Below are 24,428 nucleotides of genomic sequence, written 5' to 3' on the forward strand. Positions count from 1 at the left end.
AAAAGGTTTAAAAGTGCCTATAGTTTATATTTCTCACATCAATCACAAAGTCTCCATAAATCATCATTAAATAGTAATAAACGGTCAAAGTGTGTATGAGCACTGAAACTCGCTGCCGTGCTCAACTCAGCTAAGCTAGCAAGAGCTAATGTTGTGGCTAACACCGCTCATGTTTGTTCCAACATTCAAACTTGGTTTATATGAAATAAAAATCAATCAAAGCTAAAATAGTAACTGCGACTGATTACTTACATTTTTATGCAGTGTTTATTTTTTGTGTATCTTTGGAGCAAGGTGAGGAAATGTCACGACAAATCAAATGTGGCGATAGAATAATTCAATACAAACAAGAGTCTCAGAACGTGAACTGTATATATTTAATTCTGAAAAGTTTCACGAGTGATAACATCACTCAGCACATATCACCTGCGATTCTGATTAAAAATGGACAAATAGAAACTTTTGCTCGTTTGGGGCGCCGATCGTCCCGCCTCGTCCAATCAGGACGCAGCGTCTTCATCCAGGGGAAAAAAAGAAGGAAAAAAGCGAGCTCCTCCCTCCAGAGGAAGCTCATGCGGGGGTTTTCCTGCGGCTCCGTGTCGCTCACATGTTGTTGAATCCCATCATGCCTTTCATGTTTCCCGCCGCGCCCTGCTGGAACTGGCGCATCATCGACTGCAGGCCTTGCATGCCGCCTGTGTGCACAAACCGCAAGGTCAGCATGTGTGCGTGCCCATCAGAGGTCACATCAGTGCAAGTCACAACTGTTAACCTTCAAGTCACATCATACAGTAAGCCCTCGTTTATTGCGGGGGTTACAATCCACAAACTCCCCGCAAAAGACGAAATCGGCAAAGTAGTGACAGATTATTTATTTTAATTTTATTTTTGTCCTGTTCGGCTATTAGGTCAAGCAGAATGGTAAATGTATCCCTTTTATGCCGGAACAGTTTTACTGCGTCACAGTGGCGTTTTTAAGCTTCCGCTGTGGTTTCTTAGTATTCTAATTGAGGTTTATTGAGAATCAGACTTGATCTGTCGAACCGAACAAAGTTTCTAGAAGGGAGAGAGAAACAAAGACAGTATTTATATCGATTTAAAAGTTTCATAGCTGCAATTCAATGTCTACAATTGGAGACTTTAGAGTTTTGCAGGCATTCTACTTGTCCACTTGGTCGCCATCCACTCACTCGACACAAAAGGGAGGTGTGCTCGGCTTGAGTGATATGAACCTCAACCCATGCGGACATGCTAAAGATGGCCGATTTCCTGGCCAAAGCATTAGGCACTATCCACCGCATCGACGGTCCCGGCGGGGAAGGCAGCACAAAGCATCATGGGAGTTTGGGCCGGCAGATCCTCCTGCTTCCAGAGTTCTTTGCAGTGCTCTTTTCAACAACAGTACTGTAAGCTGTAGAAAATCAAGCTAAACGTTGCTCTTTACATGCTTTTGTTCCTCACCATATTGTTTTGAGCAGTGTTGGGAAGATGACTGAGGAAATGTACTTTGTTACAATTACAAGTTACCCTGTTGAAAATGTAATAGCGGAGTAAGTCTTTCAATTATTGGATCAAAGTCATATAATTAATTCCATTTTGATGAGTGCACCAAGAGGAGGCCGTTTCCCCGAGTGTGTCTGCGTGCACGTGTGTGAGTGTTACCCATGTGGTGGAGCACACGGGGGTCCATCATCTTGGCCATCTGCTGGTTGAGTTTGGCCATCTGAGAAGGGTTGACATTCTTGGACATGTCTCCTCCTGACCGCGCACACAAAGACGACACGCGTAAGACGACGACGCGCACGTGACAAACTCGGCAGGCGCCGGTGACTGACGCGTCACCTTTGAACAGGCCTTTGATGCCGCCCATCTTCTTGACCATCTGGGCAAACTTGGTGTACTGGGTCAGAAGTTCTTGGACGTCCCGGGTGGCCACGCCCGCTCCGCGAGCGACGCGCTGGATGCGGTTGGTCTGCTTGCTGAACAGCTTGGCGCCGTCTTTGCTGTCCAACTCTACAAGCAGAAAGACGCGCACACACAAAAGTGGGCGGCCACCTCAAGTCGTCATGGCGATGATAGAAATTCCTGGCTACACGCTTACATCCCCACTACATACACACACCCAGATCTCCTTATAAACATATAGTCGCACCGACACAACAAACGCGCAAAATATCAACAGAGGGTATGTTGGGAAGTTGCCTCCGGGTGCGGCCTTTGCTCCCCGGAACTTTAGGAAACCCGGGGCGTTGTTGGAACTGACACATTCAATATGGTGGATGTACTGACGTATCCCTGCCAATAGCGTTCAACACGTTCATCAGTAAAGTTATAGAAAAAGGACAGGTTATATCACATGATCCCCCCCCAAAATAAAATGACATGCGGTTGTACCAAGGAAGAGCCAACCCGTCATAATTTGTTGGCGAGTGCCCTGCGTCCTCGAGTTCAGCTGCAAAAAAAAAAACATGCATCTGTACCAGAAATAGCATGTTCCAGAATCCAGAGTTTTGTAGAGAGTTAACACTGCTGCAATGAGACACTCTCTGCTCTATGTACAATAGACAATAGATAGAACCATCGTCACATTGCCTACATTCAACATGGCCGCCACGTAGGCACGGGAGGATCTAGTCATATTGTATATCTGTGATCCCGGGAAATACGTCAGTCCCGATGCAGTTTAAGTGACAAATGGAAACTGTTTTTGGATACATTGTTCAGTCCCGACGGTCCGTTTGATCAGAAATCCGTTATATCGGGGTCCATCTTAGCGAGGTTCCACTGTACCTTCAGCCAGATGGCGTGAAAGAATCCCACTTCTATTTTACAATCCCATTTACCTTTAGCCGGTTGGCAATTCCACGCCGATCGCGGTACGTTACCTTGGTCGTTCATGCTGTCCATGATGGTCATGAGCTTCTTCAGTCTGGCCATGGATTCCTGCTCGTTTCCTTTACTCATGAAGTCCGTTCCGAAGCCTGGAATCATACCCTACACACGCGCATACATTTAGTTGAAGCGCAAGATGGCAGCGGAGGGTCCCGTGAGCGGGGGGTTACCATGATCTGTCCGAAGGGTCCCATCTTCATGATGTTCTGGAACTGCTCGTACATGTCTCTGAGCGTGAACTGGCCTGAGGGTCAGAAGGCACACGTCAAAGCCACAACGCAGCAGGGGGAGGAGCAACCCGAACGCACCACGTAGACGACGCAGCATTTGATGAAAAATACAAACAAACATTCTTCTTTGGAAAATGATGAAAACATTTCAAATATGACATGAAAAAATGAAAACATTACTACAAATGGAACAAAATAAAACAAAAAAGAAGAATATTAGCTAAAAACAGACACATTCGTTAGAAATTAAAATACACAAATATAGAGAAAAATTCACAAAACTTAAATATTTTGCAATATATATGTTAAAAAAGAAAACCTACAAATGAGGCCGATATTATGCAGAAAATACAAAATATTAGCCAAATAACTACACCATAACTGGTCGTCTTAACCCGCATTGCCTACGAAAGAATGCGGTTGGATGTTTGGTGGTCGGAGGGGCCGTAGGCGCAGAATGGCAGCCAGGCTTCTGTCAGACTATGGCTACACAAGTAGCTTGCCGCCACAGGGTGTGACTGTGGAGTCAATGAATAACGTGCACAATTGGAAAGCGCTATAAGTGTAATGAATTTGAAAAATATATGAGGAGACATAAGAAAACAATTTGAAAAAATACGATTGGAGAAAACAAAAGTATCAGAAAAATTTTATAGAAAAAGGAAAATTACTGGATTTGTCAAAATATACAACCTATTTGGGCAAAAATATTAGAAATGTATTTAAAGTATCAGACAAAACAACTGAAAGAACCATATTTGGGAAAAGTATGAAAAATAAAATATTTGCGTGCATTAATAAAAAAAAAAAAAACACTACCTGGGAAATATTGAAATATTAAACAGAAATTACAATATGGCCATCACCTGGGCTGCCATGTTTTGTAGCACTGTTACATAACAAGAGCAGAAAATTGAGCGCAGCAGACGGCAGGAACCTGAACACAACACGCAGCCGGAACCTGAACGCATCTCACCGTGTTTGAGCTTGTCAATCAGCTCCTCGTTGTCGTCCAGCTTCAGCTCGTTGACTCGGTCGATCAGGCCCTCGATGTCGCCCATGCCTGACAGGAAGACAAAGTCGTAAGAAGGGAAGCGTGCTTTCTTTTCTTTCTTTCTTTTAAACCACCTTGGCGGCGGCATGATGGCATACCGAGCAGTTTGCTGACGAACGGCTGCGTCTTGAAGGGTTCCAAGTCGTCGATGTGCTCGCCAGTTCCGATGAAGACGATAGGACTCCGGGTGGCCGCCACTCTGACAGGAAACAGCCGCCCAATCGGACAAAAAAAGCTTACAGAAGATGGCGGCGTCGCTCCAAAACGGACCAAACTTATTGAATGTCGAGCGCTGTTCCTCCCTGTTCACGGCGTCCAAGGAGGCATATCGCTCATGTCTACGTTGACCAACTTTCACAGCTCAATAGTCAACCACTTGCCGTCTTTTCCCTCATCCAGCAAATGCCGCGCGTGAGTATGATATTGAATATGATGATAAGGAAAGACGGTCATTAATTCATCGCCGCCGTTGTGCAGAAACCCCGTATGTCCAACTACGGTCAGTTTCCGATCTTTCCACAAATCGATACGATTGATCCGCCCCAGTGTCGTCTGTTATTTTTACGCATTATCAACCAATTTAAAGTGTTCCAAATAGCTTGAGAGCAACTTAACTCCCATGAAGTGTTGCAAATAAGGGGGGTGTTAATATCAAATAGCACATAAGCCCTGATTTTCTGATGCAACAAGATGTTCTAAGCACTCCTGTGTACGGTCAATTGTTTTAAACTTTTCACCCAAACCCCCGCACCCCAAATATTACTTTGTTTGTTTTTCACAACTTTTCCACAGTGCAATGTATTATCAAGATTGAAAGTCTGGAGGGTTTTTTTTTTTTTCTTTTTTGGGGACAATAACGAGTGAAAATAGTGACGTTGAATAGATTTGAGTAAGCCTGTTTGGTTCAAATTGGATCACCGTAATGCTTCGGCGCAGAAGGAATTAGTCAGCCGCGAAGGTCAGCGCGTGCAGATATATTTATGCCTATTTAACTGCTGAGTCAGTCAAGTATACTTTTGTCAAGTATTGTATATGGCCCGACCGATTAAACGCCCAGCTGATTTTATCGGCCGATATTGGTCCGTTTGAAATCTGCAAAAATTGGTTGAGTTTTTCTTTTGACCACATTACAACATAAGACAAAGATATTTAAACAGACAATGTTACAGGAAATACAGAATAATGCAAAAATTGATAATCACCAAAACAAATGCACACAAAAAGATTCAGTTTAACGCTACGTCTGTATATCACACATTTAAAACGCAACTCTGTTCAAGATGACGTTTTGACATCTGGAAAGGGTGTGGATTTTTGGGGGAAGTCAACACTTCATGGCAAAGAAAAGAATGGAGTAGAAGAAATGGGATTTAAGTTTCAACTGCATCGTGCATCAGTAACTTCACTTATTATGTTGCATTCATCTCTGGTTGAAATCTATCATTAAATTCATCACAGAATGCATTTTGGGGACATTGGTGTACTTGAAAATTCCTCTCTGTTGTCAAGCTAAACAAATGCTAAAGGACAAAGTATTGTCAAACAGTCAAATGATGTGCCTGAAATTCATGTATTTGTTGCTGTAAGCCGTAAGGGATCCAAAAAGAAGTTTTATTTGATTCATTATGTATTTTTTAAAATGGATCGGCCGATGAATCGTTTATCGCAATGTTCTTTTGCTACCGAAATCGGCTTTGGTCTCAAAAAAATCCATATCGGTCGGGCCCTGGTATTGAAGGCTTTTGTTCGGTACGAGCGCGGATTTTACCGGCAACGTAATCTACGAATTAGCATATTAAATTAGCGATCGAACATGATCTTGGGTTTCTGTCGTGTCGACGTTGTTGCGCAACGGTATACGATGGCAATATAAGGTATGATACTAACTCGAACGATGCAGCGTTATTATTTTTATTTTTTTTTTTAGTTTGCTGAAACCTTGTGATTCTGGACATGCGAAGATGTACTTCTTGCGACATTGTTGTTCGGTGGTGTGACTTGGCAAATGTAAGCAATGTTTGAGAAACCTCGGTCTGGTGAATGCTACGTTTACAACAGGAGTTGAGATTTTTTGGGTCTCAACTGGAACTGAGCATCTTCTATAAGCGATAAAATTGAATAAAACGTGACGAGCGCGCAGCCGCTTACGCGCTCAGAGCTCCTCCCCCTTTGGCGTGTCCGTCCAGCTTGGTGACGATGACCGACGCCACGTCCACTTTGTCCTTGAAGGCTTTGGCCTGAGACTCGCAGGCCTGACCGACGGAGGCGTCCATCACGTAGACGACGTTGTCGGGTTGCTGCGGAAACGCACGCAAACGCCTCTGAGGCCGACTGACGGTTGGGGCGGAGGGGGCGCGGCGGAGCGCTGCGTTCGGGTACTCACCACGGCGTTGGAGACCTGCAGCATCTCCTCAAACAGCGAGTCCTCCTGTTTGTGGCGTCCGCTGGTGTCCACGATGATGATCTCAAAGTTCTCGCCTTTGAACTTCTCCACGCCTTCCGCTGCGATCACCACGGGATCCATCTCTGTGTAACTGAACGCAACGCAGTAGCGCCGCACAATACATCGTTTGCAACGTTGCCGTACTGAGATGCTGTTAAATGAAGAAGTGACCGGCAGAGGGACGCGGCTGGACACAAAATTATCCCGAGTCGTTTGTACGAGGTCAGGCTGTATACTACGAATGCACTGTAGCATGAAGCATGTTGTAGATTTCCAGTTCAAATATCCATTTTATTTAGCGAGCGATAAGTAGATATAGTAATTGCGGGGACAGGCCTAAGGGGGAAGCCGACCGCCTGACTCACCTGCCGTAGAAGGGTATTCTGGCCTTGGTGGCGTTTTGTTTGAGCTGATCGAAGGCGCCTGCGGACAGGAAAGCCCCCCAGTGAGGGTCACGTGTCATTCGGCACGTCACACGATGCGGTGTCGAGTGGTTTACCGGCGCGGAATGTGTCGGCACAGATGAGGCACGTCTTCCAGCCTTTTCTTTGGTAGTAATACGCCAGCTGCGAGGCAGACATCAATAACCCATCTGGATTGTGTCCATCATTATCATTATTATTATTATGAATGAATGACAGTTGTCAGGCTTCACCTTTGAGCAGGTTGTGGTTTTGCCGCTGCCCTGCAGGCCGACAAACATGATGACGTTGTTCTTCCCTTTGACAGGCGTCCACGCCTTCACGCCGGGGTCAACCAGCTATGACAACACAACGACCAAAACCGCGCCACACGCGTTTTTTTTCATCTCCTCCTCCTACTACGACTTGTTTTTGTACCACTCTGACCTTGACCAGCTCCTTGAAGACGGCGTGCTGTATCATCCTCCTCTTGTTCAGACCCGACGCCATCTCCTCCAGGTCGATGGCAGCCCTGCGGGGACAAAGACGAGAAAGTCGCGAGTCCAATGGGAAGCTAGGCTTTCGTCGGATGCATTCGGTGGCTGTTTTGTTAGTGCGAGCAGTTTGCGTCAGCAAAGGGGAACTCCAGCAGCAGCTAAGGCCCGGTACGCCCTTTTTGTCCCGAGTGCGCACCTTCCCATTCCAGGACGACAAACATCAGACGACAATAAGTTTTATAAGACGGTCCTTTGGTCTGGTGTGTGTCAACAGCGGACCGGTCCCGATAATCGGGTCCGAAACGGGTCAGGGCCAAAATCTTGCCGTGTGCGGGCAACGTCGACGGCTCTGAGAATCGTGACACGAATGTGGCCAATCGGGACGCAACCCGTCACCTGACTGAGCCGGCCAGAAACCCAAACATATTTTGTACAAGTGCCTTTTAATTAACAATCACCATTCTACGAGACTGCCGCCTCCTTCGGAAATAGTCGGCAAGCATAACGATACTTTCTCCTTGGCTTTTGTTAGATCACGTTTGATCACGAGAGATGTCGGTCTTGGATTTGAGATCGGCGGCAGAACAGAATCTTGATGCATGTGGCGTTCGGTCTTGAGATTATCGGAGCACACCACACACAATACAACCAAAACTATTAAATGCCTGATTTTAGTATCTTCATGGATGGGTTCTGCCACAGATCAGCTTTTAGAATTTGAAAAATCCTTGTGCGTACCTGGCCTTAGGGGGAAAATAAACTAAATACCTAAAACTTCTCACTCACTTGACATTCTCTCGCAGCTGCTTGACCAGCTTGATGTTGACGTCGGCCTCCAGGAGGGCGGCGCACACCTCCTTCAACATGGAGTTGAGGACCTGGCGGGAGGAGACGCTCGTGTTAGTGCGAGACAAAAATGCAATCATTCACTCATTCCTTACTTGCTGTATCGGGATTTGATGGAATGGACATAGACAGTTCCCGAAAAAGTCGACTAAAAATCCAACTGGAGTGATTCCCAAGTCGGGAATGAGCGAATGGCTCGATTGACGACTCCTTGAAACCTGAATCACTACAATGTGATTTTTTTGAGATAGCAGATCGAGTTAGTTCCAAAAATCTCCAATGAAAATCCCCATGTCGTGATTGTGGAGAAGGGAATGAGTGAATGATTCTGAACGCGGTCGCTGCGTGGTAAATGTTGAGCACATTTAATACTGACGCTTGTTGGCCTCGACCCCTTTCTGAGCCTATTATTGGGACAAATCCACTCGCAACGCACCCCAGACCACACGATCATCTTTTAGGTTCATCTTGTAAGACACTAAATACTTTGACGTTTGTTGTCCTTGGACGGAAACGGTCAAAATCGGGACAAAAAGAGCCCGACCGTCTTCATGCGTGTAGCCGGCCTTAACGAAACGACGTCTGCGGAGCGGTTTGGATGGCGGCTGAGGGCGCTACGTTGGTGTGCTGTCGCACGTTACCTCTTCATTGATGATGGTGGCGTTGCTGAGCGACCTCAGCGCCGACGTGATTTTGCGGCCCAAATCGGCGAGCACCATGGCGACGTTTGATGCTGCACTTTACACGCTTCCGCCGCTGATCAGAAAACACACACACAGACGGACGTGTAATCGTTGGAAATGATCCAAAACTATTTAGTCAATATAAATAACATGGCAATAAAGGCTGAAAAACAGACAGACAGATAGACTCACGTCACGTGTGGGTGGCGGCGGACGCTCGACTGAGCGTGTCAGAAGATCGGCCGACAAGATGAGGGCTCCGGCACTTTTCCTAATGAAAATGGAATTAAAGACATTTGCACATCACCGCGGCAACTGCAGCGCCACTTGACGTCCAATCTATCTGTTGTCTATACTACGGACCCCCGCACGCGAGCAACCTTTTCAAAGTGACTTATTTACAAAAATTGATTAATACAGCCTGTTCAAACTGTTACAGTTGCTTTGGTCCTCATTTGTTATTTCCTAAAAAAGACGACAAACGTTTGATGATGCACTTTCCTAAAAAGAAGAGACCAGTGCCAAGACATTCATCATTTTGCTCGCAGTCGTCGTGCTCATTCTCAGACTCGAGCTGGGCGATTAATCGAAATGTAACCGTGAACATCGCCAGCTTAATGTTCGCAGTCAATGGAAAATCCTATTGACCGGCAAGCATAAATTAGCATCCGACCGATTTACCTTCAAATAACGGATATTCGCACTCAAACGCTGTATTCGGCCGTCTTATCGTGACACTTCAGTCGCTGTTGTTGACACCTTAGTCGACAGACAAACAAACACAGCACGCAGCTACCCGATGCTAACGGAAGCAGCTAGCTCGCGTGTATTGCGCTCGGCAGTCAAGGCGAACACAGCCCAACTGAACAAAAACAAAAGTGAAAAAGACAAGTTGACCTGGAACGCTCCCACTCGCCGACGTCGTGCGAGTCTTCGTCACAGCCACTTGCTCGATCCGCTCGTCATCACTTCACTCAAGCGGAAGTCAGCTTCTTCTTCTTCAGCTTCTTCTTCTTCGTCTTGGCGTCTCCGCGTCGCCCCCTACCGACCAAGCGACAGCAGCCGCGCGAAGCGGCGTGAAAACTGTTGCGTCCGCGCGCCAATCGAGAAGATGGGAATTTGCACCACTTCAAGTGTAAAGCGTCAAAGTCAATGTGACGTCGTCGATTTTGGGCAAAAGATTGTTTTTTTCAAATTATTTTTGTTACAAACAAGTACAATGTTAAGTATTTGAAAATTGGTAGATTGGGATGAGTGTCTTTTGTTTTCAGAGTCTCTGACACACTTGGGGCATTGTTATATTGCGTCGTCCTTTTGGAGACAAGATGACAAAATGTTGAATTTGTGTCAGAAATTAAATATCTGATAAATGATATCTTCACTTAACGTCTCAGCAATATACTACATTGGAGGGGTTGATGGTTGAAAGAAACCATGAAGTTACGGGAAGTCATTTTTTGCGCTACTATAATTTTTGTTAGCATTTATGCTGATTGTCTATCATTTTGGGCATTGTGGTTGTTGTATGATTTGAAACGAGAAGTAGACTCTATTAAAAGAAGAGGAGTGGCCTTTCCTGCACTGGGGAACGTGGGTAATGCCTTTGGGCATCTTGCACGGGAAGATCTCTCGGGGCCCGGTCGGTAAAGGTCACCTTGCGCTCGTCCGACCGCGCGAACACGCCGCGAACTGCCGAGTTAGTCGTTGAGTCCGGTCCAAATGTCGTCGGTGTGTGCGGAGGGCGGACGGGGACGGATCTCTCATTCGGTTCCAAGAAATTCCGCCTAACGAGTCGCTCTACAGAGACCGTTAGGCGTTTAACGTTGGGATGCGTACCAAAGTTCCAGACTTTCTGCATCCACGTCGGCTCCGTCTCGGAGCAGAAGTCCGCAAACGCGTCCCAGTCAGGTCCCCAGCATCTCAGCTCGAGACCTTTCTAGGCATGAAACCATACTGTTGCTCGCAAATACTCACTTCTTTCCTTTCTTTCTAGCCTCCACTACTCTTTCCCATAACTTCATTGTGTGGCTCATCAACTTTATTCCTCTCTAGTTCCCACAGCTCTCCACATCACCCTTGTTCTTAAAAATGGGCACCAGCACACTTTTCCTCCATTCCTCAGGCATCTTCTCACCCGCTAGAATTCTATTGAACAAGCTGGTCCAAAACTCCACAGCCACCTCTCCTAGATGGTTCCATACCTCCACAGCAATGTCATCAGCACCAACTGCTTTTCCATTTTTCATCCTCTTTAATGCCTTTCTAACTTCGCCCTTACTAATCATTGCCACTTCCTTGGGGGGTCTCGTCAACTCCTGTGACAGGCGGAACCTCAGGCCGATGTGGTCCCGTATTAGTCTGCCGCAGAGCAACCCTCACAATTCCGTGTGCGTGGAATGGATCTTTCCGCCAGTGTTCAACGACGGCGAACCCCGCCCTCCCCGGAGCTATACGGTTCACGTAAATGGACAATTTCGCCAAAAGGAGACTGATTTGGCCGAAGGGGAATAAACCACGTATGTTAAGAGGAACAAGAAATGGAAACAAATCTTGGTGCAATGCTTTTTCCTATGACTGCATATTCATGGTGTAGAACAATAAGAGTGCGAGCAGTAGTTATGGATAGCAAAACATTCATTTTCTTTATTGATTGGAAAAATATGAGGGACCACAAAAAGTGCACTGCAATGATCCCCAAAAAACAGGCATGATTAAAATCGCCCACAACGAGCACAGCATCACTGGTGCGTTTTGTCACGGCTCGGACGCACGCCGACGTCAACGTGTAGCCGGTTAGTTTAGCGCTAGCTTACGTGAACATGCCTCCAAGCGGGGGAAAGAGGTTGGTGGGGGGGGTCAGGTGGTTGGTTACAGGGTGGTCAGGAGGAGGGGGGTTCAGCCATTTCAAAATTGGGAGTCAAAGCCTCAAAAACAAGAAAGCATCATCAATATTATTCTCAGATGGCGTCGATATCGATGTCTTCCTCTTCCTTCTCCGGCTTTTCCGCTTTCACCGCCTCCACTTTGAGCTCGCGGGCCGAAGGGGAATAAACCACCTGTGGCCACATTGCGGGGACAAATGTTACAATAAATAAATCAATAGAACCTTCCGCGAAGCAGTACACTGCCGACACAAGTGGACGGAAACTCCATTGAAGACTCCTTCGTGAAACATGACCGGAGAGTCGGCAGTTGGGGCTTGTACAGCCGCGCTACCGTTCTCAAAAATATCTAATACTTTTCGAAACTGCTTCAATGTAAACATTGCTTAAATCCATTTAATGTATTACACCGTGTTGGAATTTCTAAATTAAGCATTTATTAAACTGCACATTTCCCAACCCATTTTCCAATTTTTAAGTCTTTTTAAAATCCATTTTAAATCCAATTCAATATTTAAGTTCACAACTTTAAATAAATGCAAGACTTCAGATAAAAACATCTAATCGGTTTTAGAATTTGTAAAAAACTTTTTATAAAAAGGCAATAATCTTTGAATAATTTTTTTTAACTAAAATGTAGGTATGAACATCTAAAAGAAATGTTAATTACATTGTACACATTTTGTGAGAAGCAAAGTCATTGGTGGACATAAAATGAAAATACTGCAAAATTACAAAAGCAAATCTTTTTTTTTTAATGTATTAAAAACTATGAAATTATTATTCTGATGAAAAGTAGTTTGAGAGTTTTGAGGTGTTTTTTTTTTTCTTTCTGAGGAAGATGAAGGGCTTCATTTTGGCTGCCACCAAAACAACATTTAGGTGGAACAACAAGCGAGGCCCATTCAATTCAACGGAAGCAATCACCTCGACGTTGCGGTCGTCTTCGTCGCTGCCCTCGCTCTCCTCCTCGGCCTCCTTCAGCCACTTGATGAAGGGCGCCGCCTTGGCGTGGATCTCTTTGGCCAGCTCCTTGGAGACATACTTTTTGGAAACCTGCGCGAGAGGCAGCCCGTCGGTCAGCGGGTCGGGCGCCGGGCACAATCGCCGCCCGGAAACCGCCGGCACCAAAACGTGCGCGCCAATAAAACAAACTACGCCGACGCCCGACCTCAGCAAATTTCTGATAGGATTGTGTCATATCGTCCCCCAAATCAATGACATTTGGGGGTTTTACACAATGACAATACATCGTCAACCTGCCAATAAAGAAATTCCACGAGCAATAACGATTCCTATTTTTCTTGAATCAAGTTGGAAGTTAAAATCTTTTTTTTGACTAACAAAAGGCAAGTCAGTCCTATCATTGGAGAACAAACGGCTTTGGACAAATTGAAGTTCAACAAGGTGTCATAACGATGAATCGATTGTCAAAATAGCGAAAGTTGAGGAGTTGTCAAACCTCGAGATAGCAACTTTCTTTTCCGCAAATGTATCGGAAGTGGACTTTCTTGAAAATGGGCAACTCCCGCGGCATTTAGTGCGACCGACGATAGTCGCGTCCGATTACGAGCGAGTCGTCGTTGAGGTTTTTGGGCTCGCGAAGCGAAAACGTTTGAAGTAAGCCGGACCTTCTCAGCCCAGGCGAAGATGACGTCCTCATCCAGCAGGTCTGCGTCGTACAAGTCTTTGAGGATGATGGGAACTCTCTGCAGCAGCTGGACTTGGTGCAGCTTCACCACGCACTCGAAGCCTCCCAGCAGGTACTTCTGGGCCTTCTTGTTGTTGTGGCAGAACTGAGGACGCAAAGGAAAAACCTGCATTGAAGTTAACGGGCTCAGGGTTTTTCCTGCATAGAACATTTGGCCGGCTGCTTCTGACTTCATAAAAATTGGATCTGACCAACGTGGCGCTAAGGCGGGTGTCATTTTTAAGCGCAATTGTCAGAAAAGGCGGGACGTCGGAGAAAAGCCGCCAACCGGACGTTTCCTCGACAACTGCAAACGTGTCGGACCATTTCGTGAAAGTAAATATTGCCTCGGGGCCCGGAAGCCAAGAACCGAATGAGTGTATTCGGTATATCGAAGTTTGTTTTTTTATCGCTGACGATAAAAAAAATTACAAATAAAAATCATCGAAGTTGATTCACCAGCGTGGCGAACGCGGGCAATATTCGCGTCACCACATCCTGTTTCAATTAGCCATTGGCGAGGCAGCGAACGGGAAGTGCAAACCCTGACGAAAGCAACAACAAGCACAGACTTCGTGTTCAACCCCTCAACCAAAAGATCGGACGTTGTTCAGCTATTCAGGTGGCACCCTATCTTTTAAAACAAATAAGTTGCAAGTTTGCACATTGCCAATAAGTGTTGGAGTGGAGGGGGGGACCAGGGCAAAAAAAGTTGTAAATGGAATTTGAAATGTTATTTTCCGGCCACATGGCCCAGCAGACGACCGGAAAATGCGAGGAGACGCACCCGCAGGAAGTGTCGATTGTACTTCTTGAGCTGCTCGCGGATGTTGTCGTCAAAGAGCAGCTCGCTGAGGATGAGCGGGCCCATGGCCTTCACGTCCAGACGCTCGGCCTCGGCCAGGATCTCCTTGTCGGCCGCGTCCACCGCGCCGCTCTCCTTCCTTTGCTGGACACGAGACAACGGCCGTCAGGATGACGAACAAACGCAAACGCGTGGCAAAATGTCGGCCCAGAGGATCGGCGGCCGTTCGCGTTTTGGGCGAGCTTGCGACACGAGATGGTGCCCGAGCCCGAATACGCAAAAACTTACCTCGGGCATTGAAAACCGCGTACTGTACGTGTTTTAAGTTGTACTTCAAAAAATCTCTATCAGCTGGATGAATGTGTACGCAGGCCGCTTTAAGTAAGACGCGACTTCAAACTGACTTTGACAAAGTTGTAGAAGAGGTTGACTCTCTCCTCCAGAGGTTTCTCCAGGTCTTCGCTGAGCGTCATGTTCTTGGCGTGGTCGCTGATCTCCTCCATTCGCCTCCTCTGGGCCTCCTTGGTGGTCTCCTCCCCCCAGTCCTCGTCGTCGTCATCTCCGTCCTGAAACGCACGCACGCACGCGCGCGTGAGCGGCGGGCATACAAACGCTAGCGGCGCACGGCGAACGCACCACGGCGTCGGGAGCGTCGAAGTTCTCCTGGTTTCCGGCCTCTCCGCTTCCAGAGCCGTTCTCCTTGTCCTTCTTGCGGTTCTTCTTCTCCTTCTCCTTTTTGGCGGTGGCAGAGCCGCTGTCGCTGGCCTCTGGCGTGAGAGCAGCAGCTTTGGCGATACGGCAACTTCCGCTGTGATTGTGAAGAACACGGTCTCCTCACCTGGTGGGTTTTTGAGAATGAAGGTGCAGAGTTTGTGTCTGGTGTCGAGCATGCCGCGGTACCCGCACGCCTTGCAGGAGGTGCCGATGGTTTGCTTCTTGGGATTGACGTTCTGCGAGGGCGCACGGGAAAGAAAACGTTTCGGATGTTTTCAAATTGGGGTCAGAGCGCCGGCTGCGGGCGAACGCTTTACCAGATCAGTTTCTGGGTTGTCGCACTCGGCGCACAGCACAAACTTTCTGATGAACCCGTCCAGCATGTCCTGCAGCTTGTTGGCCTCGTGCGAGCCGTTGACGATGTAGCGGTCGTTTTTGGTATCAAACTGGGTTTGAGCGCCGAGTTCACAGCCAAAAAACTTGGTCGGGTCTGCTCAAGAGAAAAATGGGAGATCGTCGCCGCGGTCAATCGTGTCGGAAACACGGCTCGTCAAGCTGACCCTCGCACACAAAAACATTTGCAAAAATCCCCATTGCCTAATTTCCTGACGTTCTTTACGCCGCATCTTCCCAAACCCAATATACGTGTTGAAAACAAAAACAACGCATTATATTCAGCCACTTCTTCATATCGCCAACATCTAGCTTTATGTATAATACTAAAATGGACATCATATATGCACAACTATTAAACGAATTCGCACACATCATTCACTAATATATGCGAAATAAGAGGTTAAAAAAATGATTGGACGTACAAATGAAATACTTGGGACTTTATCCCAGTTTCAATGGAGATAATTTCCTCAATATTTGAAGTGGTTCAAACCCCCCAAAAAAGCAATAAAAGTCCCATTTGGAAAAAGAAAACGCCAACGACTATTGTCTTCAGTAGAGCCAGTTGAACTGTTTTAAACGGAGTCAATTCATGTTAGGAAATTTGGAGGTATGGACCTTTTCTGGAAAAAACTAAAATCACATACATGTTGGAGGCCTGTTCAGCGCCTTTGCAACATCGACCATGTTGACAATGACCGTCTTGATTCCATTCCCTTTGCCTTCCACCTGAAGAAAAAACAAACACGGCCATTCAATGTAACGGCGAGGGGAGGGGGCGAGGGGACAATGGCGACGGCAGCGGTCCGGTCGCGGCACCTTGGCGATCAGACGGGGCATCTTGTAGCGGTAGAACTGGTCCAACACGCTGCGGTTGACGTTGACAGACATGTTGGCGGGACGACGCGGGCGGCGCTACTATCGGCAAGATAAGAGGATCGTGATTGGGGACTTTCCGGGATCTTCTGTCTGGAAAAGAGGGGATGACATAAACGACTGCAAGCGCGCTCGGTCTCTGACATGAAAAACGCCGTGCCGCCGTGGCCGCAAGCTCCCCGCTTGAAGGCTAAGTTTCCACCACACAGGTTCCAACGGCTGCGCAACAGCTCTGAAACACAAACGGACACAACTCCAGTCAGGCCAGCGGTTACTCGCGGGAAAAGGGCTGCTTTCACTAGTCACTCGTTTGAAAACCTTCATTACATTTCACTTGAATTAGTTTGCCATAAATGCGGTAGGATACGACAAGAATGAGAAGGTTTAACATTGGCCTTCGGATTCACGCTCAATCATTTTATTTTGTCATCAGCACTTTAGTTCTAAACACATTGTCAATTACCTTCATTTGTACATTCAAACTCTCAGAGGAATCAAGTCAAATGATTATTATTCTAATCTTTTTTTTTGTTTTTAAAAGGCCTCATTGACAAAATATGCTGATATTTCGTCAGGGGTTTGCAATCTGGGCTTGCCACGTTCTGAAATGAGATCGGGATCATTGATTTGATTGGAGCGCTAATTTTCTTGAATATACTTTTTTGAACGGATACATTTGGCAACACTGATTTTCAATTGTGTGAGAATTTATTTTGGATGGCAGTACGACTCCTCAGATGAAAAACAATTGCAAATGAATTCTTCCTAAGCCCATCGGCGCATTATGGCACATGTTGCTTTTTAAAGACCTTTGAACGGCAGATTTGGACATTTTTAATCCGTCAAATGTAAAGGACATGATGCATTTCTCTGGGTTTGGTCTTTCTGGATTGACTTGGCCAAAATTGAAAAATGTAACTGGAGCAGATGTCCCAATTCCCATTTGAGAGTCCACAAACGCCCCCTTAAATGGGCACACGGGACCTCGGTGGCTTTTGGAATCGCGGTAACGCTTCTCCTCTCACACCAAAAGAAACTGCTGACCCCAAGTGAACAAACACTATGCGATCCCGCATCGGACACGCGGGCAGATTAGGCCAGAAGAGGAAAAACAAACAAACGTGTGAATGCCCGCTGTGGCTTTGAAAAGAAATGTTAAATGTTTGTAAAGAGCGCTCATTGTGCAAGCGCAAAAGCGTGGAGGGGTTAGTGGAACGAGTCCACACAAGGCCAGCCCTTGTTAGGAACCGAACGCCTTCCAATACTTTCCTTTTTGCACCAGTTGTACAGTTACTGCTGTTGCAATTGGGATTGTCAATACGGTCCTTATTTATTACTCGCTAGGGCGCAACACAGACAGGCCGTCTCCTTTTCTTCCTCCTTCGATGTTAACATTCATTGGCTCCACCTCAAATGCTGCTTTTGTATTTGTTCTCTCTCTCTCTCGACTTTGTTGGTTGCTCCCGTTTCTGTTGGTGTAACGTTGAATATGGCTGCTGTGACAATGTGATTTCCCTCACGCGTCCATCCATCCATTGAGCCACAAACGGGCAGGCCTCGGCGAATGCGACATCGGGGGCTATTCCTAAAGAGTTTTGAACGTCTTGCATCTATTTTGACTTGGACGCAAATGAATTCCGACACTAGAGGTGATCCCAGAAGCTATTTCAGGAAGCTGGCAGGTTAGGCTTTTTTTTTTGGCTAGCCTCGCTCCTTTCTTTTGCTTTTAGATTTGAATTAGAAATGACAAATTTTGTTTTTTATGATGATGATTAGATATGCCTACCCTTATATGTATTGTCTTTTATATTTCATGCACAGCTGCAGTTGTTTCGAGTGTTTTTTTCCCCTCTTATAACAACAGAATTGGAACCATATCAAATAGAGAACAATATGGGCCTACTTGTATAAAGGACAAGTGTAAAGTTAGCTTAGCTCCTTAGCCCGGCTAGCTTGGCGCATAGTGCGTCATTCGGCCAACGCACACCAGTGACTGGAAGGCGCCATTTTGATGGCGCTCCGCGTTCAACCGGCGCACGCGCTCGCTTACGGCGGTACTATCAACGCACACAACCAACATTGAGCGACTTACCGTTTTCGCAAAATAAAGACATAAACACAACGCTGATCGTCCCAAGAGGCGCAGTGAACGATGTCGATGAGTGCCGCTGGTCTTGTATCGATGGCAGCAGGCTTCTTCTCGGGTGCTGTGTGACGACGAGGAGGATGAGGAAGATGAGGAAGGAGGAGGGGGGCCTCTCTCGCTCTTTATTTATTTATATATATATATATATATAAATAAAAAATGCGCAGAAAGACTATGAAAAAGGCGAAAGTCTTGGGCCGCTGTATCCGAACACGTCCTCTCTCGTGTCGAGACCTTTGAACACCAAGGAAAACAGAATGCGTTGCGTTTTATTGAGGTTACTTTATTTACTAAAGGAAAACCACGACGTAGAGCCCCTCAAAACACCGATTGCAGTGTTCAAATGTGGCCGAAACTCGGTGGAAGCGGTTAGCCTCGAAATGGAGGAATGACGCTTACGCAAGCCAGTCGAAGGTGTTTCATCATCATCCCATCCGGCCCGATTTTTTCCACATTATACCACTCGCAACCATCAACGATTAACCCAGTAACATTACCTTCACATACATCCACCATTTGGCACCAAATAGGCCAACGTGTACCAGGAAATAGCCGGAGCCCTAATCGACTGCCAGGAAATAGTCGCAACCCACATGCTAACAAGGCGAAGAGCTGTGACGTCGTTTAGAAGCTAGACGCACTTGACCCTGATTCCATGGAGATATTTTGATGAAAAATGCATTTAGCTCCGCGTGTTTAATCGGTCTAACTGCGATCGCGTGAAGAGGAACCGAGATGGATAATGGATGAACCCCTAGTTGGCACCTTACCTCTAGAATGTTCTGGGAACTAGCGCTACTCGCTCCACAAGTCGCTTTAACCAGCAAATTATGTGCGCTTGCCTACGCGGCATGTGCCACTACTTCCGGCGTCAACGTTTGCCACAATAATACTCATTTCCGAATGCTGAAGAACAAGTAAACATAAGATACAAATAGAAATTTACATATATTATATTATATGCTAAGTAGACAAAATTCAGGAGACAATTGAGTCCATCCTCATACGAATAAGCTTATCTTTTCTTTCAACTATTTTTATTTTGAAATAGCCGAAAAAGAAGTAGAAACTATACACTACAACACAGTGCTTTCCTGTTTTTGGAAGTACTGTAGTAGAAATGTTGAAAAATAGTAAAACTCGCCAAATTCAGTTTTTTTTTTAAAGACATCAGGCCTGACTAGTAGAATATGAGTAAAAACTATTATTATGCTGTACAGTATGGATAGTTTGTGTATTTAATTGTATTTATATAATTTTTTTCTTCGTAGGCATAGGTGATCAACACTCCATACCAGTAGGTGGCGTTAATGCGCCAACCGCCCTCGCTAGAAGAATAATTAACACTTATTTTGTTGTTTCTCATTGGCTGACGGCGTGACGCGGACGCATGCCTTTACGCACGCACGTAGGCGCTGCCTCAATTTGACTAGCATAAACAGCGAATTTGAAGATGGTGAGTGCGAACTAACCCACAAAAAGACACCGTTTCGCCAAGTGACACTGGCGTTTTAGAACACCGTCCCCGGCACGTTGTTGGTAGACGACCCGCGAGCGACGTTGTGCTATCGGCGGGTGTAAAACGGCGGTGACGCCTCAAGTAGTCCAAGATGGCTCGCTGATCACATGACAGCTTCTGCATTTTAGTGGCACAAAATGACCAAATGAATGGCATAAACACACTTTAGGTCTTTAAGTGAGCCACCGAGGCGGTCTTTGTGTTCGTATTTCTCGCAACGTCTTGCGTGCGTGGCGCAACATTGACTCTAACGTGACTTTTTCGTGTTGGTGAAGTGGATAGCTCGCTGTGCTAACACGCTAACAGACGCAAATGCAGCAGACTGACGTCATCTAACGTCATAATTTCCTTCATTAACTGCTCATTTTGATTGCTAATTGGGATTTAACGTGTTCGAGTGTCGCATATGAATACTAGACAATACGCGTGTGCAGACTATGGCCGGTTATGTTGTTATTCAGGTTCATTCAAATGTATTTATTCACTTTTTTATTTGTATGCACGTATCTCGGTAAATAATCTTATTGTATGTATTTATGAAATTGTAAGATTAAAGTTAGGGATAGGTGAGTACCGATACTAGGTATCTGTATAGGACAGATATCGGATACGCGTGAAGACTGCTGACACCAGCCACTGATACTTGAGACAAAAACCCCCCAAAACTGACGAATCCTCCTCACCAGTAGTTGGCGCTATACTGCAGCCGTTTGACAAATCGGTGACTCGTGCTTCAGCAAGAAAGGTCTCTGTTGACAATGTCATTGTGTTCATTGAAATTCGATGCATCAAAGTACTCGCGGTAATGTGAATACGTGTGCTAGTATCGGTCTTTTGTGAGCTGGCCATTTGTCTGTTTAAAAAAACAAAAACAAAGTTTGTCGATCCCTGTTATGCCACAATCACTAACGATTAACAACTGAATGAATCACATCACATTTTTCACTTATTTTGTCTGCCCGTTTACATTTAATTTCTAATTTGAATTTCCCCCCTCTTGTCTCAACTGTTTGCCTTTTTCTCTCTTTATCCAACCCCTCCACGCCTTTTTTTTGTTTTCTGTTGTAATAATGATTCCTTCCTTGTGTCATTCTATCCGCGATGCACATTCCACACTTCTTCCATCCCGCTTTCGTGTCTCCAATCAACCAGGCTGTTCACCGGGTAAGTGCCTCCCTTTCCGCCCCGCCGTGGGTGGATGCCACGTGTTCTCGCCTGGCGCGCTAACGCAAAACTGTCTGGAGGGGCTGCACAACACAATGTTTTGGACGTTACGCATTCCCAAACACCATCACAGCTATCCTCCTCACGATACACTAACTGAGGCAGCGATGACAACAAATTTGTTGGGGAAACATTTTGTGCAAATATGCTTCCCCAATTAATTAGCTTTGTCTTCTCAAATAGTCGTCGTACCTTTGAGAGGTCCAGGAACTTTGGGAAGGGGTCTGCAGCGGCAATTGGAAACTTTAAGTTTCAGGAACTACATCTCCCAAAAAAGAACAGTTTCTGGAACTTAAATACCAAGAACTACAAATTCCTGGAACTGGATGTTTACATGTACAAATACAGGTTTCCTCTCAAGTAAAAAGCCACTCTTTGAGGAAAGACAAGTTTCCCATTGCTTCTTTAGACCGCATCTGTGTGGAGCCATCAAGTTTTGTGTGGGCTTTTGTCTTCAGGGCTTGTGTGAAAACTTCCTGAAAAATGTAACATCTGGTCTCCTGTTGGCCATCTATCAAAGACACAAGTAACAATGGCGTAATTAACAAACTAGTTGTAGTACAGACAGTCAATTCACTTGGCTTTTTACTCACTCACTCAAAAAAAAAAAAAAGAAAAAAAAAAAGTGTTTCTACCTGGGTGTGCATCAGGGAGCCATTCCGAGCCCGCTCATGTTTTTCCCTTTCATCTCCTTTTCATGCAGTTGGTCCTGGTGTTAGGCGACCTGCACATCCCACACCGCTGCAACACGCTGCCGGCCAAGTTCAAGAAGCTTCTGGTGCCGGGAAAGATCCAACACATCCTCTGCACGGGAAATCTGTGCACCAAGGAGAGCTACGACTACCTGAAGACGCTCGCCGGCGACGTCCACATCGTACGCGGGGACTTTGACGAGGTCGGTACGGCGAGAAAGCTCGGCTAAACATAACTCTTAACATTTCAAAGGTGACTTGTTCACACTGCCCGTTAAATGCTTTCCCCCCCACATCACTGTTCTGCATGAAAGGTACCAAACAGTTGCACTCGGCCCACTAATTTTCGGGCTAATGAGGTAATATCAGACCTCGTTCACCGTACCCTTCCGCAAAATTGCCACATCAGAGAAGTGACTGAAGATTTGCCATTCAGCAGCCTGACATGGTTTTGCACATTTAGGTGGGATTTTCCCACATCGGTGTTCTGTGTGAATGGTACCAGTACGGTTGGAGTCACAAGTTGTCAGGCTTCTGAGGTAGTATCAAACCCCTTTCACTTCTTCAAAATGTACGCAACAGCAACGTGTCTATAAACATGTCATTTATCAGTTGGACTCAGATTTTGGGTCAATTTTGTTCTCTCATGTACCCGTTCAGCGTGAAAGGTCACGAACAATTGCAGTCGGCCCACAAATCTTTCGGCAAAATTGGCACACCACAGATGTTACTGAAGATCTGACTACCTGACACGGTTTTGCGCATTCAGGTAACATTTGTGCAAGTGTTCTGCGTGAAAGGTACCGATGCGGTTAAAGTCACAAATTGTCACGGTTTTGAGGTAGTATAACCAGCCCTTTTGACACTTTACAGCACCTTTCTGCAAAATTGCCACATCAGAGACCGAAGATCTGGCATTCATCAGGCTGTGCCTTTCACACAGAACCCAGCAAAGTGGGACATTGCCACGTCTGTGTGGTTTCGCACATTCAGGTTACATTTTCCCACATCGCTGTTCTGCATGAAAACTATTCGATTCAGTCGAAGTAAAGTTTACCACCGCTAATTATCTAAATGCAGTAAAGCGCAACAGTGCCGTGGGTTCTGTGGAAAGGGGCAAGCAAATAAATGCTTTCCAGAACCCGAAGTACCTGCCAAACGGTTTCCGTACGCACACGTCTTTGCAGAACCTGAACTACCCGGAGCAGAAGGTGGTGACGGTGGGCCAGTTCAAGATCGGCCTGATCCACGGCCACCAGGTGATCCCGTGGGGGGACATGGCCAGCCTGGCGCTGCTGCAGCGGCAGCTGGACGTCGACATCCTCATCTCGGGACACACGCACAAGTTCGAGGCCTTCGAGAACGAGAACAAGTTCTACATCAACCCCGGATCTGCCACCGGAGCCTACAGCGCGCTAGAAAGGTACAAACGTGTCCGTCTTAGCTCTGTTTGGAGAAAACATGATAACATTTTAGTTTTCTCAGTCTGTAGCAACATCATCACATTTTATTATCGTCTCCATTTGTAGTAGGGATGGGCGAGTACCGATAGCAAGTATCGGGCACTGCTGAAACTTTAGGCAAAAATAAATATCAGGCAGACGAAGTCCTCGTCGCCACTAGTTGGCGCTACATTGCGGTGGTTTAACACCGGCGAATCAAGCGTGTCAGAAAGTTCTTTGTTCGCAAATTTCTATCGTGTAATAGTGGTATCAGTGAGTACTTAAGGGAATAAACTGGTATCGGTCTGAAAAAAAGTGGTGCATCCCTAGTATGTAGCAACATGAGCATATTTTGACTGGAGCATTTTTTGGTGGCCTCTGTTGCAAAACGTTTGACAAGATTATATATTTTTTAATTTGTCTTTTTGGGATGTCTCTGCACAACATGATCAAGTTTTTGTTGTCCGTTTGTAGAAAGCAGATTGTTTTTTCCCCCGCCATCAACATGATCCAAATAATTTCCTTTTATGTGTAGCAACATCATCCCGTCGTTCGTGCTGATGGACATCCAGGCGTCCACGGTGGTGACGTACGTCTACCAGCTGATCGGAGACGACGTCAAAGTCGAAAGAATCGAGTACAAGAAGTCTTAAAAAGCAGCACCTGCTGCTGTTCCATTCCTTTCCACTCGGGGGCGATGTCTGCCCTGTATTATATTGTTGATAGTTTTTTTTGCTTGTATTGGAGTTTAATCATTCTACTGAATACAAAACATGTTTCACGTGCTAACTTAGCAACAACCTTTAGCTTCCTTTCTTTCCACTTCACACAACTTTGTTCCAACTTCTCTTTGTTTTCAATTATGCAAGCAACAGCAAATTTATTTCTTTTAGTGTTTCCATGATCATAAAATGGGAACCTCCAAAGTTGGAATTGTAAAGCGTTCTCTGCCAGGCCATCTTAAAACCTTTGAATAAAATTCTGATGTTACTGACT

General features: G+C 45.9%; 3 protein-coding genes across 6 annotated transcripts; 1 reads left to right on the forward strand and 2 right to left on the reverse strand.

Annotated features, from left to right (window-relative positions):
* Nucleotides 1-358: 358 nt before the first annotated feature.
* Nucleotides 359-10,099, reverse strand: srp54 (signal recognition particle 54). 2 transcript variants are annotated; one of them, XM_061794319.1, is made up of 17 exons: nucleotides 9,944-10,099; nucleotides 9,239-9,317; nucleotides 9,005-9,119; nucleotides 8,304-8,395; nucleotides 7,468-7,552; nucleotides 7,275-7,379; nucleotides 7,119-7,185; nucleotides 6,985-7,042; nucleotides 6,560-6,710; nucleotides 6,325-6,473; nucleotides 4,275-4,375; nucleotides 4,099-4,185; nucleotides 3,063-3,136; nucleotides 2,886-2,994; nucleotides 1,843-2,013; nucleotides 1,663-1,758; nucleotides 359-695 (listed from the first exon to the last, which is right to left on the reverse strand). In XM_061794319.1, exons 3-17 carry the CDS (start codon nucleotides 9,080-9,082, stop codon nucleotides 604-606), a joined length of 1,515 nt encoding a protein of 504 aa, XP_061650303.1. In that variant the 5' UTR covers nucleotides 9,083-9,119; nucleotides 9,239-9,317; nucleotides 9,944-10,099; the 3' UTR covers nucleotides 359-603. The 2 variants fall into 2 exon arrangements, with proteins under 2 accessions (XP_061650303.1, XP_061650304.1); XM_061794320.1 differs by lacking the exon at nucleotides 9,944-10,099 and adding an exon at nucleotides 9,728-9,915.
* A 1,563-nt stretch (nucleotides 10,100-11,662) lies between these two features.
* Nucleotides 11,663-19,435, reverse strand: eif5 (eukaryotic translation initiation factor 5). 2 transcript variants are annotated; one of them, XM_061794321.1, is made up of 12 exons: nucleotides 19,326-19,435; nucleotides 18,502-18,789; nucleotides 16,353-16,641; nucleotides 16,181-16,262; nucleotides 15,455-15,627; nucleotides 15,262-15,373; nucleotides 15,060-15,190; nucleotides 14,828-14,989; nucleotides 14,406-14,567; nucleotides 13,560-13,724; nucleotides 12,856-12,984; nucleotides 11,663-12,102 (listed from the first exon to the last, which is right to left on the reverse strand). In XM_061794321.1, the coding sequence occupies exons 3-12, from the start codon at nucleotides 16,422-16,424 to the stop codon at nucleotides 12,004-12,006; spliced, it is 1,287 nt and encodes a 428-aa protein (XP_061650305.1). In that variant the 5' UTR covers nucleotides 16,425-16,641; nucleotides 18,502-18,789; nucleotides 19,326-19,435; the 3' UTR covers nucleotides 11,663-12,003. The 2 variants fall into 2 exon arrangements, with proteins under 2 accessions (XP_061650305.1, XP_061650306.1); XM_061794322.1 differs by lacking the exon at nucleotides 19,326-19,435 and adding an exon at nucleotides 19,053-19,303.
* A 421-nt stretch (nucleotides 19,436-19,856) lies between these two features.
* vps29 (VPS29 retromer complex component) lies at nucleotides 19,857-24,426 on the forward strand. 2 transcript variants are annotated; one of them, XM_061794326.1, is made up of 4 exons: nucleotides 19,857-20,011; nucleotides 22,002-22,193; nucleotides 23,178-23,413; nucleotides 23,968-24,426. In XM_061794326.1, exons 1-4 carry the CDS (start codon nucleotides 20,009-20,011, stop codon nucleotides 24,083-24,085), a joined length of 549 nt encoding a protein of 182 aa, XP_061650310.1. In that variant the 5' UTR covers nucleotides 19,857-20,008; the 3' UTR covers nucleotides 24,086-24,426. The 2 variants fall into 2 exon arrangements, with proteins under 2 accessions (XP_061650310.1, XP_061650309.1); XM_061794325.1 differs by lacking the exon at nucleotides 19,857-20,011 and adding an exon at nucleotides 20,032-21,238.
* The last annotated feature ends 2 nt before the right edge of the window (nucleotides 24,427-24,428 follow it).

This window comes from Phyllopteryx taeniolatus, chromosome 13 (assembly GCF_024500385.1).
Source record: "Phyllopteryx taeniolatus isolate TA_2022b chromosome 13, UOR_Ptae_1.2, whole genome shotgun sequence".
NCBI classification, from domain to species: domain Eukaryota; kingdom Metazoa; phylum Chordata; class Actinopteri; order Syngnathiformes; family Syngnathidae; genus Phyllopteryx; species Phyllopteryx taeniolatus.